Source organism: Dermacentor albipictus, chromosome 8 (assembly GCF_038994185.2).
Source record: "Dermacentor albipictus isolate Rhodes 1998 colony chromosome 8, USDA_Dalb.pri_finalv2, whole genome shotgun sequence".
Lineage (NCBI taxonomy): Eukaryota > Metazoa > Arthropoda > Arachnida > Ixodida > Ixodidae > Dermacentor > Dermacentor albipictus.
In genome coordinates, this window is record NC_091828.1 from 33,072,743 (window position 1) to 33,087,873 (window position 15,131).

At 47.9% G+C, this 15,131-nt stretch overlaps 1 protein-coding gene across 1 annotated transcript in view; it reads right to left on the reverse strand.

Moving 5' to 3' along the window:
- Positions 1–3,290: 3,290 nt before the first annotated feature.
- Pkc53E (Protein C kinase 53E) overlaps positions 3,291–15,131 on the reverse strand; it is a 235,858-nt gene continuing 224,017 nt past the window's right edge. The window contains exon 11 of the mRNA XM_065431311.2: positions 3,291–13,223. Within this exon, the coding sequence (XP_065287383.2) occupies positions 13,071–13,223 (153 nt within the window). The 3' untranslated portion in view covers positions 3,291–13,070. The remainder of the gene's footprint in view (positions 13,224–15,131) is intronic.

Consider the following 15,131-nt stretch of genomic DNA (forward strand, 5'->3'; position numbering starts at 1 on the left):
CTTCACTGCGCGCCCACCAGCGTTCGCTCGAGCGAACATGTACGTGAGGGTCCTCGCGACAAGTTGAAAAAGAAAAGGAAACACCAGAAGAACAACAAAAATAAATATGACCTAAAACAACGCGTTAGCAGCCGTACACCACAGTGGATGTGCGAGTTATTAAGCATGAAAACTTATTTCATTCGATTATACTGAGCCTATATAAAACACTTGCGCACAATGGCGGTCGAAAAACACCGAACTTATATCCCAGTGCGAACGAAGCCACTGCAAGAAGTCTATCTAGCCTCCACAGCGTTGACTGCTGTGTATGGAACGGAGCGTACGAATTTGCAGCCGCGAAGAGCGTGTCCTTCAATGCGAGGTGCAACTGCTTGCAGAGTTAGTCGTGGATAAGCATTTGTCTCTGCTTTATTAAGTACCTTGTTCGACGGCGCAACGCAAGGCTCAGTCTCTGGGTCTCCTGACGCACACACGCTTCAGTGAGTCACCGTAAGGTACGAAAGGGTTTAACTTATGCATTGTGCCTAACGCAACGCGAACCACAAGCGAAAGAGGGGAGTAAACAGACAGAGCGTTAAACTTCAAGTAACGTTCTACTGGAAGGAACGAACGCGCGACAAACGTTCGTTTTGTGCTGGGCGCAGTGTACATCAGCTGAAGAGAACAGCGACAGCTAGCCGGACTTTCTTTCTTGGCAGCAAGGCTTACCGACACGTAGAAGCTTCGTGGCCAGGCACGCTCGACATGCCCGCTACATAAAATACACACTCCGAAACAGCGAAACAATTGCTGTTGTAGTGGTCCCTTATTAAACAAAGCGTGCTAGCGTCTCTGCAAGCACAGGGAGTTTCTGTCTTTTTTTTTTTCCCTTCGAGTTTCTAGGACACTCGCTGCAGATTAGAGTCGTACACTGCTAAAAGCTTGTAACGCAACGCCACCATTTCAACAGCAAATATATATTTTTTTTTCGTACGCCACGTTTTCAAGCAAAATATCATTCGGGCACAACAATAAAGCTCGCAGTATTTGTTTATCTTTTGTCCCCTCCACTGAGCCGTACACACAACTGCAACGCTTAGATTATCCGATGAAGCTGTAACTGTGCTGAAGTCATCTGTGAGATAGAACAGCCTGCAAGCCTTGAACATACGTTTGCCCTCTATCTACCACAAAGAAAAAAGAAGAAGAAAAACCGTAGTGGGAACAGAAATTGTCGTGTCTTTAGCCGCAGGGTGAAAGTTCGCAAAAGAAGAGACTTCAGCCATTCCTTCGGCTATTGACTCATAAAAAGCGACAACAGCATCCTCCCCAAGTGATATATTGGAAGAGAATCAGCCGGTACAGACTAGGCGGCCGAAAGCCCTTTCAAATTAGACCTTAATATACCTGCAGAATCATTGTTTTTAGACTTCGAGAAAGCTTTTGAAAAGGTTCCCCACAATCGTCTTTTGTAGAAAATTTCAGTCCTTAATCTCATTCCCCTAATTTATGACTGGTTGCGCAGTTTTCTCACCGACCGGTAGCACTTCGTTCTTGCAAATAACTTTTCATCTTCTCTGTCTTCTGTGCTTTCTGGGGTTCTTCAAGGTTCTATCCTTGGCCCCCTTCTCTTGTTAATCTGCATTAATGATCTTTCTAATGATATATCTCTAACATACGCCTATGTGCGGATGACTTATTTACCGACCCATAAAAGATAGCGCAGATATCCTTGTTGTACAGCTTGATTTACAGACAGATGAAAAATGGTGTAAAACATAGTTAATCTCTTCAAATGTAAATAAAACCTTATTGATATCTTTCCATCATCGGCATTCTTGTGTAGCACCCTCATATCTCTTAGAAAACTCAGCAATATTATCTGTGACATTTTATAAATAGCTAGGGCTTATTTGAACGCATGATCGTTCAAGGTCCTCTCACATAGCTAAAATAACCAGCGAGGCTAACCGCACCTTAGGCTTTCTCCAGCGAAATCTGGAATTTGCCCCTCCGGTAAAAACACTTGCATACAAATCTGTGGTAAAGCCCAAACTTGAATGCGCATGCTCAGTTTGGGACCTTCATCATACTAAGCTTTCTAACATGCTTGAATCTGTCCAAAACCGCGCAGCCCCATTTATCTTCCATGACTATTCTTCATATACTAGTGTCACGGCACTACAATCTAATGCGAATCTTTCCAGTCTAGGAACAAGACGTCAAGTGTCCAGGCTCATTCCATATCACAAATTTTATCATGCCCCGATTGGTAACAGCGTCATATCACCCACTCACCAGCATACATCCCGGACTAATCATTCAAAGTCGGTGTACCCCCCGCATGCGCGCACATCGTCCCATCTGCATTCGTTTTTTCCCACGTACAGGGAGAAACTGGAATGACCTGCCTGAAGAAGCGGCGCACCACTCCAGTGCGACTGAGTTGAAGACTGCTATTGAACAGTTTGATCTTTGAAGCTACCCACCCATCATGTAAAACCCCTCCCCAGGGGCATTTGAGGAATAAATAAATAAATGCTGGTGTTATCGGGCTACGCAAACCACCGTATCCACCGCATTCTTCGTGCGGGCATTCCGCTATAGCCGTGCGCATACATAATCCCCTAGAATTCACTTGATGCTTTTGTGAGCCTACCAAAAAAAAAGGAAAGAGAAAGAATGAGCGTAAACGCACACGTTCGGATGGCGTACCGTGCGTCATATAGGCACTGTCATTGCAATTCCATGCTAGAAAACAGTGCTAAGGCATCAAAATTTTTTATCATGTCACACCTGCGCCGAGATGCATATATGCCTTTTGAAAATGCTCCATCTGTAGCGAGAGAAAGCGGGCAGAACGAGCTGCGTGAACAGATAGTCCTCTTTAGAGCGTATACGCAATCCAACATTGCAGAGCGTCACTCTAATAAAGCGACCTTGGCAATCCGATACAGTCGTCTGAATTTCTTGCATGGATATGCAAAACATTCGCCATAAAACAAATCGATCGAAGCAGGCACTGTTTTAAAATCCTGTCGGAAACAATCGTATGTGTGCTGCTGTGTGAGCTTTTTAAATTAAGCCACACCTAGCAGATCCTCCCACCTAAAGAAGCAACACTGCATGAAGGTGTTGCGCGGCAAGCATCACTACGTTGTCCTTCCACGGTCCCCGCGACACTGAAGCCAACGTTCACACAGTAGCATTGCGATCCGTTGCGGCGTCACTATAGCAACGGTTTCCGTTGGAGACAAGTTGCTGCACCCGCGTCCCCCCCCCCCCCCACCCAAAGGAAGAAAGAAAGCGCAGATGTCATTGCTAGTAATAAAAAAGAGAGAAATGAATGCGCGCTTTCTTTGCTAGGAAGCACTCATGATCCTGCGAAATAAGGACCAGCACCCAAGAAAAAACAAAGGAAGTAGCGCGTATTCACATTTTGCTGGTTCCTTGAAGCACCGCCGGCAGATTGCTAGAAGGTGCGGCAACTGACGCCCTCAGAGGAACCATGGAGCGCGTGAGCGAGCGCCTGAACTCCCGAAACTGTTCGCACATCTGCACCATTCCAGATGTTCGTTCTTTTTTTTTTTTTAGTGGCTCAAAATTTTAGAGTGACGGTGTTTGACAATTACATTTACGACCTACATTAAGTTTAGAAACACTGCACAAATGTGCAGAGTTTTACTCGCTGGCGTGCGCAGTGGAGTTTCAAGAAACGCGTGGAAGCTCTGGGGTACGCGGGCAATCGTGCGCGAATGAAACCTCAACAGGATAATGCAATTACCAAAACCAAGAATCGAGAGAGTTTACTCTTGCGATTCTGAATGTGGTTAATTTGGCTTGTTCCAGGTTTACAATTTTGCTTAATTAGCAGCACAACTATATGGCGGCACACTGTTCTTCCTATAGAAAAAGCGAACTGAGCGCATGCGTGCAGTCGATCGACGAGGCCCCTGCATCTCGTACCTTCGCGCTTTTTACCACTCTCCATAGACCACGCCCTTCCGCAGTAAGGACATCGGAGCTGTAGCTAGTTACTCTCACTTCCACATTACACATCGAAAGGTGCAGTTGTTCACTCTCTCAATGTCTTTCTCACTGCGGACGTCGCACCACAAGGTATAACATTGCCGCGTACTTAATATTTTCCGTTATCTTGTGCTCGACGATTCCGCAACGGCACACAAGCGACTGCGTGAACGGCGGCCAAAGTTGAAGTCGCAGAAGAGATATCAGGGAAACCTTGGCACGGGGAAAAGTGCGCAGATATCGCAAAATATTCTTACACTTCGCCTCAGAACAGACGCGCTTCGCATCGGTTTAGCGACAGAGGATCCGCGCTGGAGGCTGAAAACACGACAGACGCAACCATCCTGTCGTGCAATCCCGTTTTCTCGTGCAGACATTCACTTCGACCCATTTTTAATGCTTGCGGGTGTAGTACGCAGCTGGCGAAAGCGGATACTAGCCCTTTAATTGACCCTATAGACAGGAAGTTCGAGGCGCCACAGAAGCCGCCTCTCGCAAAGAACAGAAGCGTGGTTCGTGTATTTAGGGGACCTTTACATGCACGGCTTGAACTCATGCGCAAAATATTGCCACTTATAGGCTTGCCAAAGTAGAAAAAAAAAATACCGCCGCTCGTGTGACGCGTTCTCAAGAGATGTGCGGAACGTGAGCACTCGTAACTGATATACCTAAGTGTCACGATACACTCTGGGTACGTTTTCTTATTCGCTACCATTCAAGCCACAGCAGCGGTTTTCACATCTTGAAACAACCACAGACTGCAGAGTTTCAGGACGAACATGCACACACTGTGGTTGCAGTATTACAGAAATGCCATGACGTATGCGGAGACCTCGGCGCTATAGCGACAACCCTTCAAATTGCGCCCAGCTGAACATGTCACACAATATGCCATCCAAGCCCATCTTCCGAAAGTACATAAATGGGTGCTTCAATCTCTCGGCCGAGCCCAACTCCCAGGCGACATGTGGTCCACGGTCACGCAATGCAATAAAGAAATCAGAGACAATGTTCAAACACAGCTTCAGGAAGTGCAGCTACTAGCGTTATCGCTGGCCGCCGCATTAGGTTAGCGCTTGTCATTATACGGCAGCTGGGACACGTACGAGCACGCCGTGCCGAAACTCTCGAGTTAACATAAACTCCAAGATTCGGTGCTCACCAAGATCGTAGGGCGGACTAATCTGGTACAACAGATAGGCATGTTAAACCGACTACTGTTCCTGAACCGAGCATGCGTAAAAGTTGGCTCTTCGAGACCCGGACAAGGGCCATCCTCTCAGAGGGTGGAACGAGCACGCTTCATACCATAGCTAGTGCTTTGTCGTCACAGCGTTACTGCATCGGCGCCGATCACATTCAAGCGCCGCCATTTTGGCACTCTCTCCGCCGCATACGGAGTCATCGCTAAAATGCATAGTGCACGTCACGTCGGTTCGCGTAGCTCGGGCATAGATACCTGGTGGTGGGGATAAGATTCCATCGCACGCTCTAGCCAGGCCAAAGGAGCAGGCCAGTAATGTTCGAGCAGGGAGAGAGGCGGCTACGATACAGTGGCTAAGAAATATTCGTACAACATGTTATATTGATTAGGCGTTGCGATATTTACGAGGAAACAAAGGGGGGAAAAGATACCCGCGTTCTTCAACACCTTAGTGAAATGACCAGAGTCGGTAAGTTGAGCGTCTTCGAACAACTCGATGAGGTGCGACCTTCAGTAGAGACCGTCACGAGGCATGCGTAGCTCAGACAAAACAGGGCTTAGCATATAATTTAAACCATCGTTGAATGCTTTTTGTTGGCTAAAAGCAACGAGCATACACAGTACAAATGCTTGCAAATATGCGCCGTCCACTGCCCTTGTTTTGTTCTTGCTTATGCTAGGACGGCACATATCCGGGTTTTTAACGAACTACAATATAGCAGACACCAGAGGTTCGGGAGCGAACGATCCTTGTGGGGGTGAACTCGAAGCTTTCACGACGAGGGAAGGGTTGTAGACGCGAGCATAAAAAGAGGGTTCCGCCACAAGATCCCAAGTTCACAGCTCGTTCGAAGCAATTGAATGGGTGGTAGGTTTCGAGTTGTACACGGTAAGGCGATAAGGTATGTGGTAAGGCAAATAGCTGGAATTCACAGTAGACCTTTTTTTTTCGTGGCTTGCTGCCGACACAAAGCGAGCAGAGCTGTACACTGTGGTGCGTCGCGAGAGCATTCGCTCGTCGTAAAACACTGGCATCACAATTACACAGCATATCCGTCAGCACACATCGCTGTTGGTTATTAGGCGCCGGCGGCAGCGACTATAACGACTCGAAGGACAAGGAAAACGAAGCTCAGTTGCTCGAGAAGTCGTCATTGCGCCCCGAGAAATACGGAGACCGCAGCGGAAGGCCTCACGTCTTCTGGGAATAAGGTGAGATGCCACTGCAATTCCTGGGGAATACCGTCTAAATGAAACAGCCGTTCTTCATGCACGAAAGTTACACTGCCATCGCAATAGAGAACATGTTTCAGTACATATCCCCAACTAAGCACGGAATTGCTTCAGCCAGCTACAACCTCAAAGAGCAGCGTTATCTGGCTGCAAACACAAACGTTTCAATCTGGAGCACTGAGCGGGGAAAAAAGAAAACACCGCCTTGCCACGGTTGTGATCTGTTCCAAGCAGAACTGGTTTCGAAAGAGATGAAACTGCAGGTGAACTTTCTTGCTGGAGGAAACAAAGATTACACAAGTACTACCTTGTGAAGGGCGGCGAGAAATGCGGAGAGAAATTCATCACGCGTCTTGAAGCGCGAAAACACAGAGATTTTACCAAGGTTGCACACCATCAATTAGCCTCAAGAAAAGGCCTTGGAACAGAGGTAACAAAAGTTTCGTCAAGCTGTTCAGCGTAAACCATCGATAGGCAAGAAAAATATGTGGTCCACGGTATTATTGCACGGTAAAGCTTATTGCAGACACACGTTAGACACAAGAAATTAATGGTTCTAGAGAATTACGAGAGCGCTTGTTCGATGCACACTGACAAAAGAATGCATACTATCCCAGAGTTCTTGGCGCTGGCACAGCCGGAGCTGCGTACTTGTGCCGTGGATCGGTAAGGTGGGCAAGCACGTCTTGAGCAGGCTACTCAAGACAAGTTCAAAAGTTGGGAAAACATGCTCAGAAGCGCCGGAGCTGAGAAGAGCAGAGAATCGAGCTAGTTGATAGTGCTTCGTCATGCAAACCCCGCATTCCACAAAGACACCGAAGAAAGAATAATGGAAGAATGTGCACAATTCCGGGATTTGTCTCCCGATTCTATTCTTTGCGTCTTCGCTGGACTCGCACCGTTGACGTGGCAGGTCGAGATGTTCTCGGACTCCCTGTCGGCAGACCTCTCGACACATTCTCTGTGCCTCACCGTCGGCTATGATCTGTCGAGAGACCAACGCAGCCACGATCTTTATTTCACATCTTGCAACTTTGAGCGTCCGCCGACTCGGCGACTGTCACTCTCCAATCATGCACTGCCACTGAAGCGTCAGCACATACGTCAGAGTGGTGCGGCGCCACTATTGGTCAGCCGCAGCGCCACGGCAAAAATTTTCACCCAGTCTAGACTCACCGCCTCAACGCACCGCCGCACAGGACCCGTTTCTGCAGTCGCTGCGGTTGAAAACACGCACAATTTGCAAGTTGTGAAGCTGGCTTTAAAGGGCGACCTGCAACGTTCGTAGAGCACCGTTAATAAAAGTGAGTCCACTAGTTGTAGAACTACTTCGCCCCGCATATAAAAAGTGGCCGAAGTGCGTGGTGACGTAGACAGGGAAATGTAACAAAGATGAGCCGCATACTACGCAGAATAGGATAGCAAGAACGCGATGCAACCTGGGGCTCGCTCGCACGACTGTTTAGCTTTCAAACGTTCCATGGACATCTCAAGTATTCTCAAGCAAGCTGCTGAAGCATCCCGGCAAAAATCTAAATGCGATATTTTCGAGCAGGAAAACTTACATTGAGCTCTCTCAAAAGCTTGAGGAAAGGCATTCGCCACAGCGTAACTCAAGAACGTTGACGGTCAGTACACTTATGAAAAGGAAATCAGTCTATTCCGAAAGACCTTGCTGACTTTTCACAAACCACACATAAGAGGAAAGCCGAAGTAAATTATTTCAAACTTTCTGCAAAATGGTCTTGCCGACGTCTGCTGGTATCTAATGACCGCGACTTTGGACCACTAAATATGAAATGTTAAAGCAGTCTCACTGAGCTGCAAATCGAAATTTCACCAGACATGCGCTCGTTCGGCATTTCATCGCTAGCGTCAGAGTTTCGAGTCGACTAGCAATGCGCCGCCAAACTAGTCGTTGGTAACCTTGCTTCATCAAAGACCAGTTTACGTTCTGCATGAAGCGGAAACTCAAGTTTCTACTTCATACACTTTCATACACAATTTCAATTGACGAATTCAATCGACAAAACTACCAAGGAAATTAGTGAGTTTGCCAACTTTAAAAGGAGTTTGATTCCTAGGAGAATTTCCTCCGGCAAGATTTTTGCCGACAAGCAGTTTTACTTCGTGGAATGAAACATAAGCCAGTAGAAACACCTCTCAGCTTTATGAATAAATAGCGGCACTGTAATTCGCCTTCCTCACATTTGATCGACAAATTTCATGAGCCAAACCTTCCAAAGCAGAATTTCTCAATACGTAAAAACATGTCCCCATCACGCCTTTGCAAAAAAATGACACCTCCAGTGGCTGACAATGATCAGCCAAGCGGCGAGGTTGTAGGGATAAACAGTCCATTAACGACTGGTATAGCTCCAAGTCGCAACAAACCCGGGTTTAGCGGCAATTGCCTTTAAGCATGTGCCTTAATACTGAACGGGGCCTCCTCAAGATTCACAACGCAACGAGATTCTCGATGCCCCTGCAAAAACGATCATATCGTAACTAGGACAAACGACGCTCTGACGTGTACGTTCCTGAGCAGACGCCGAACGGCAAGAACATACACATCAAGAAAGCCTATGGCACAATACAAAGGCTCGCGGACTTAGCCTATCCAGCAATATAATTTCATCAAGTTTCGTACTGCCTTCCCAAGCTAGGCTACTTCCCAAGCTAAGGAAGACAAAACTAAATGCAACAAACATCTAGGACATCATTTGACTAGATGCGCAAGTACTACAAATTCTATTCGCATTTAATGACAGCGCACCTGAAACACGTTGAATGACTACTTCAGCAGTGATACAGTGTGTTTGTCGATGTCCGGTACATATGCATTTGTAGACCACCAAGTCAGCGGCTGTAGTTCCACTGCCTGCCAGATTCCAAAACTTTCTTTCCGTTTCTGCTTTCACAGCGGCGGCTGGAGAATTTGGCCACGCAAAAGCGAAGCTGTGAGACGGAACGCGGCATTTATTAAAACTGGAATATTTTTTTTAATGCATGCCGTTCAACTCAAACCAGCGAAGAGCACCTAGAGGTGCAAAACGTTTTTAGCGACGTTCAAATGGTCAGAGAATAACCAAGGAATTTCATAAAATTGGCTCGATAAGGTCTGCTTTGAGGTTGTGAGCGATGAATAAGGGTCGTTGTAGGGCAATTCGTTAACAACTTTATGGGGGACGTCAACTTCATACTGTCAAAATCTTTCTAAGGCTCGTAATGACCTTTGTTGGAAAATAAAGTGCTGCGCTGAGCTTTTAGATGCACGCTGGCTTCGGACGATCTTCAATGAAATTCCAGCGTTCAGGACCACATATTAAAAGCAGCTGGTCTCTGATTTGAGCCAACAACTAAAGGAGATGTGAACGATGCCTCAAACAAACTACAAATAAGAATGTGCTCAAACAGCGGAGCCGAAAGCCTGCTCACCGCCTCGGTTCGACGCGCACTTCAAGGCCGATAAACAGGTCGTGGCGACGACTTTGAAAGTCGCCAGCGGAAAACTACAAGACGCGAGGACAGAGTATCGAGAACGGATGCTCGCATTCGATGGTACATGGTTTCTTTGGCACTATACTTCTTTGTGGGGGCAAATGCAAGCCCTTTCCCTCTGGTGGCTCACCGAAACTCACGCATCTTTTAGACAGACCTCATCACTCACTTTTGGGTGACAGGGCCTAAACAAAGGCCACATCAGACAGTGGCGGAAATGAAACGTCCACGGTGCCTTCGTCATAAATAGGAGACAAACTTCAATTAGACTGTGTTGCGCCAAAACATGCTAATTCGACGGAGCGATCTTCGCTGTCTCGAGGATGTTCATGGAATTACAAGCCAGCATCGTTACAAGGAGGAAGCGGGTCAAACTAAGTCATAAATACACCAAGACAAACATGCGAAATACGTGATTCTAACTGAATTGGTATGAAGATAATTGAGCGGGGCCGGTCGTTAGCCAGCACTGCCGTGAAAAACAGGAAACCTGCGATCGCAGTAAGAGAAATTTCACCAAAGTGACACAGAGGTTCATTCTGTGGCCCGGTGTTTAGCCCTATTCCATTTTTCTTGTGCACAACGCACACCGACGCGGACTCCGCTGTTATACGCGGGGACATATTATCTCACATGTTTTGTATACTGGAGGCTACAAGTTCGCTAAACCGCGTAATCTGCACAAGGTGTCGCGTTCGATGCTAATGGCGAATCACTATCCATGACTCGACTTGAACAAACGTGACCGTGCCTTCTTGCACTGACCTTCTAGTCGACCCAAGTCACTTGACACGAGGTCGATCAAGGAAAAAAGAAACAGCCCGACCTGTCAACTGCGCGGCGGCAAAGGGCGTTTCACGTTGCGAATATGGTAGTTCCACCGGCGCGCTCTGACAAAAGAACATATGTATTTGACGCCTCTGCCGCTCCAAGCTGGGCAATTTGAGAACTGTTTTCAGTTCCTAGTAGTCCTCACCCGGCAGAGGCCAACTGCCAGGTCGGTGACTTCTACCACAGCTTTCCTGTCGACCCTGCCCGGCATCAACCGCAGCCACTCAATACATGGGGAACTTAAGAATCTCTTCACATCGTGCACACACTTATTCGCCTTCATAGGCTGCGTTGTGAATTTCTCGGTGTACCATCGGCTATATTCTCTAGATTACCAGTTATATGACCTGTGTAACACTACTGCCTCCGTCTAATTGCGCATTCTCATCTCTTGTCATTACTACTGTCAAACTATTTTCTGTCGTTAAATCTACCGTCCTTAGCTTCCCTTTGAATCTCCTTGTTAGCCGAGTCCCCCTCCTTCCCTCCCCGAATGACCAGTCACGCCTTTCAACGAATAAACCTCTGGCAAACTGTTTACGGCAGTTAGCGGATCGTGATAACTTCTTTGATGCTACACGAATAAAAAAAAGAGCAGACTAGAATACCAAAACGCATCATCTGTACCATGAAATTACTGAACGGCCTCTAGAAAGCCTTGCGACTTAAATATGCTGGCCTAGTTCTGAAATATCCCCGCGTACAAGAAGGAGCTTAGTCATTTTCAAGCGCCTGGCAGGCAGCCGTCGATAGAGGGAGCCACAAGTTTTGTCGCAACGATCGCATTTCCGCCAAAACCGGGAATCGCAGGGTGAAATCAAATTTTACAAGAGCGTAATCTTTCCACTTCATCTCCGACACTTGCCTGAAACTTTGACGAACTTTCCTGAGTGGGTCGATTGTTCGGTACGACAGTACAACATTACGAGGTCGAGATTTGCTTCACAACGATGGGAAGACTATGCCAACAGGAATGGTCGTGTCAAAAATTGGCCTTCCATAGACAACTTCCGGTGGTCATTTTCCAAGTTGGTCTGGAAGTGTCCGCGGGCCATTACTACAACCTGCATCCACGTTCTCGGTCGCTGCACTAGTAACAGAATTACGGGGGGGAAAGACCCATCAACATGATAATGATGCATGGGCTCAACCATCACCAAAAGAAAACGCGGTGGCATGCTGCTTAAAAGTGAAGAGAAAACAGAATCGCATTCGTGGGACGCGAGTCTCCCCGTACTGTGACAGTGCCGGAAGTAAGGACCACGTATAGACACAGCTTCCATAGGACGTCGAGGACAGAAAACGTCCCTTGAGGACGTCATTCGATAGAGTAAAGAGTTGTTTCGATAACGACGCTTATAATGTATCACCAAAAGCTCGAGACTAACACATGTGTAACACGGGTGTAACAAGAGGTCCATCGAGATTTTACAACGTTCGCACATCATTAACGTACGGAAGTTCCATGGAAACCAACGTCTCCTGTGACACTGCTGTATGGAAAATTTAGGCAAAAAATTGCGAAGCAAGGAACAGTCGAAGTGCTCATTGGATAGTGCTCTGCGAAGCTCAAGGTTCATAAGCTGGGGTCATGCCCTGCGGCCCAAGTTGAAGACTTGCACGTACGCGGCGCGCTTCCAGCCTGTCTGGCACTCCGAGATTAACTCTCTCAAGCACACGTCCTGCCGAATGTGAAAACAACGTGAAAATACCACTGACGCTCTCGGGGACAACTTCCGAATGGCAGTGAAGAATATCGCGTCGTTGTCTCAGCTAGTAGCCACGCCACGCCCTCTTAAATACTCGGCTGACATTAGCTTTATGCGCGAGAAGACTCCAACGTCTGATATGCCTTCGTAACGGGTACGCCACCAGTCATTCCAGGCAGTCTCAAATACATCTTGCCGCTCGTGGCCAGGAAACCTGTAATCCCGCCTGAAGAGACTGTACCCCTCTGCTGAACAAAGCTCAAACTGCCCAAGGATGCGAGCCCTCAGACAAACGCCATTGCAGCCTACGGGGGAAAGCACTCAGTCACGTCGCGTACATGTGCCGCTCGGCGACAGCGCGTTGAGTATGTAGGAACAAGACTCGGGCCCACCGCCCTAGCCCGACGGCCACGCAAACTTGTCCCCGAGTACAATGCAGTGTGTGTTGACGGGCATGAAGGTTCCGAGTCCTGAGGAGAGAGATGGTGGTGGGACCCCCTCGCGGGGAGGCACGCATCGTTGACGTCGGGTGCGGTGTAGTAATAATAATTAAACAATAAATAGGCGGCGGAAGAGTCTGGCTAGACGTGCTGCACAAACTCCGGATTGAGGAAGGAGAAGCCCATGAACTCGGTCTGGTCCAGGTTCATCATGAACAGCTTGTCGGTGGGCGTCAGCTCGATCTTCTCGCTGGTGAACTGCTTGTCAAAGTTGCTCACGTCCTTGCGGTGTTTCTGCGCAGAGAGAGAGAGAGAGAGACGGAGGTTACAGGTACGCCTTACTGGTCCTCCCGCAAAGACGAGCATACTCGATCACAATGTTCAATCTCGCGGAGGCAGCTGACGACAGACAAAAGGCGCCCTATACGGCAGACCAGTACACTAAAGGACGCATAACGGGGCCATTGAGATCTCGTAGACAGATTTGAGATCCCGAATGGCGATCTAAATTAGCACGGTCATTTTCTTTTTCGGTGTAAAGTCACACAAACCTTTACCCACTGCATCCGGCCACAGATGCAAATACTGGGGAGATGCCGGCGCCGCCAGTCCCCCCCAATCTGATATAATCATATCACTTTCGCGATGAAGCATCCAGTAGCAAGCAGCACTGAGAAGGCTGGCGCCTTGTTAAGCCACGTCTTCCCGCGCACCCCTCCCCCAGTTTTGGAGGTACAGGCCCTGTGAAACGGGAGCCCGGCAAGTTCATTTGCGAAAGCTGGTTGCGTGACGACATGCTTCCGCATGGCTTCTTTGACAGCAGGCGTGTTTATTTCGTAAGCGAATATTCACTGCCGTTTATAGTGCCCCATAAGGCTACCAGCCTTTGATCGTGCATCGAATAATGTTCTGTACTGAAGGCACTGGGCAGAGACATGGTGCTGGTTAAAGAGAAGACGACAACGAGAAGCGCTTGCTTCCCCATTTCGCTTTAGCACCGACCTGTTTCAGCCTACCGCTACTAACCTAGAACTAGTGCTGCTAGGCAAACACCCCCGTTTTATTTGGTGGAGGTGCGGGGTATCTCCGACATCCTGTAACTCCGCAGTCGGACGCTACCACCAGCTATTGCAATGGATGAACAGGGTCCGTCCCAGGCTGCTGCTCGCGTGCACCCGGCCATCGTGTGCTCTGGCGTCATCCGGCAGCGCGATCCGGCTATATTGAGCGGCACAGACGACCACGACGTGGAAGACTGGCTCGCCGAATGTGACCATGTAAGCGCTCTAATAATGCGGCAGAAAGTTGTCAATTGAAAGGAATATAGGGTATGTTATCGGTGATTGCGAAAAGTTTCACGACCATTGGTTAAATACAGGCTTTGCGTAAAAGTCTTTAAGCACTATGCTCCGTTGCATACATAGCAGTCAACGCTGTGGAAGCTACTCCAGAAATTCGGTCAAGAAAAGTTAACACTCCACGCGTTCCGCCTATGGTTCACTGGGCATTCTGTCCATGCTTCGCTGCGCGCCAACAGCGTTCGCTCGCGGTAGCATGCACGCGAGGCTTCTCGCGAGCGGTTCCGAAGTTAAAAGAAAAAAACGAAAAAAAAAACGAAAAAAAACAAAAAAAATAAAAATTATCGAAAGCAACGCATTAGCAGCCGTACACCACAACGTGTTTGTTTCTAAGGGTTAAAACTTGTTTCATTCAATACTGAGCCTACATAGAAAAACAGTTGCGCACATATGCCGTCAAATAAAAAAAAACACCAAACTAGATCTAAGTACTGTTGTGTACTACGTGCGGGCGGGGACGCGCCCAGGCGCGCAGCGTGACGAGCAAGAAGACCAGCGGGCTCCGGAACAGAGAATGCTTTATTCGGAACAGCGCGTGCTTCTTATACGCGCTGGCGGTTGCTTATCCGCTTCTGATAACAAACACTGAACGACGCCTGTCGGCGCTATCACAAGTACGAACGAAGCCACTGCAAGAAGTCTCTCTAGCCTCCACAGCGTTAACTGATGTATTGCAACGCAGTATGATGCTCGAAAGCATCTTGCGGTTGACCTCTGAAACCTTACCTAGTATCCAGAGATTATTTTACGACGGACCGAGCTTGCATTCTATTAAATAGAGGCCATGTTAAATGTGATTTGTGGAGAAAGTGTTTTTGGATTATTTATCAGCGTTCAAAATCTT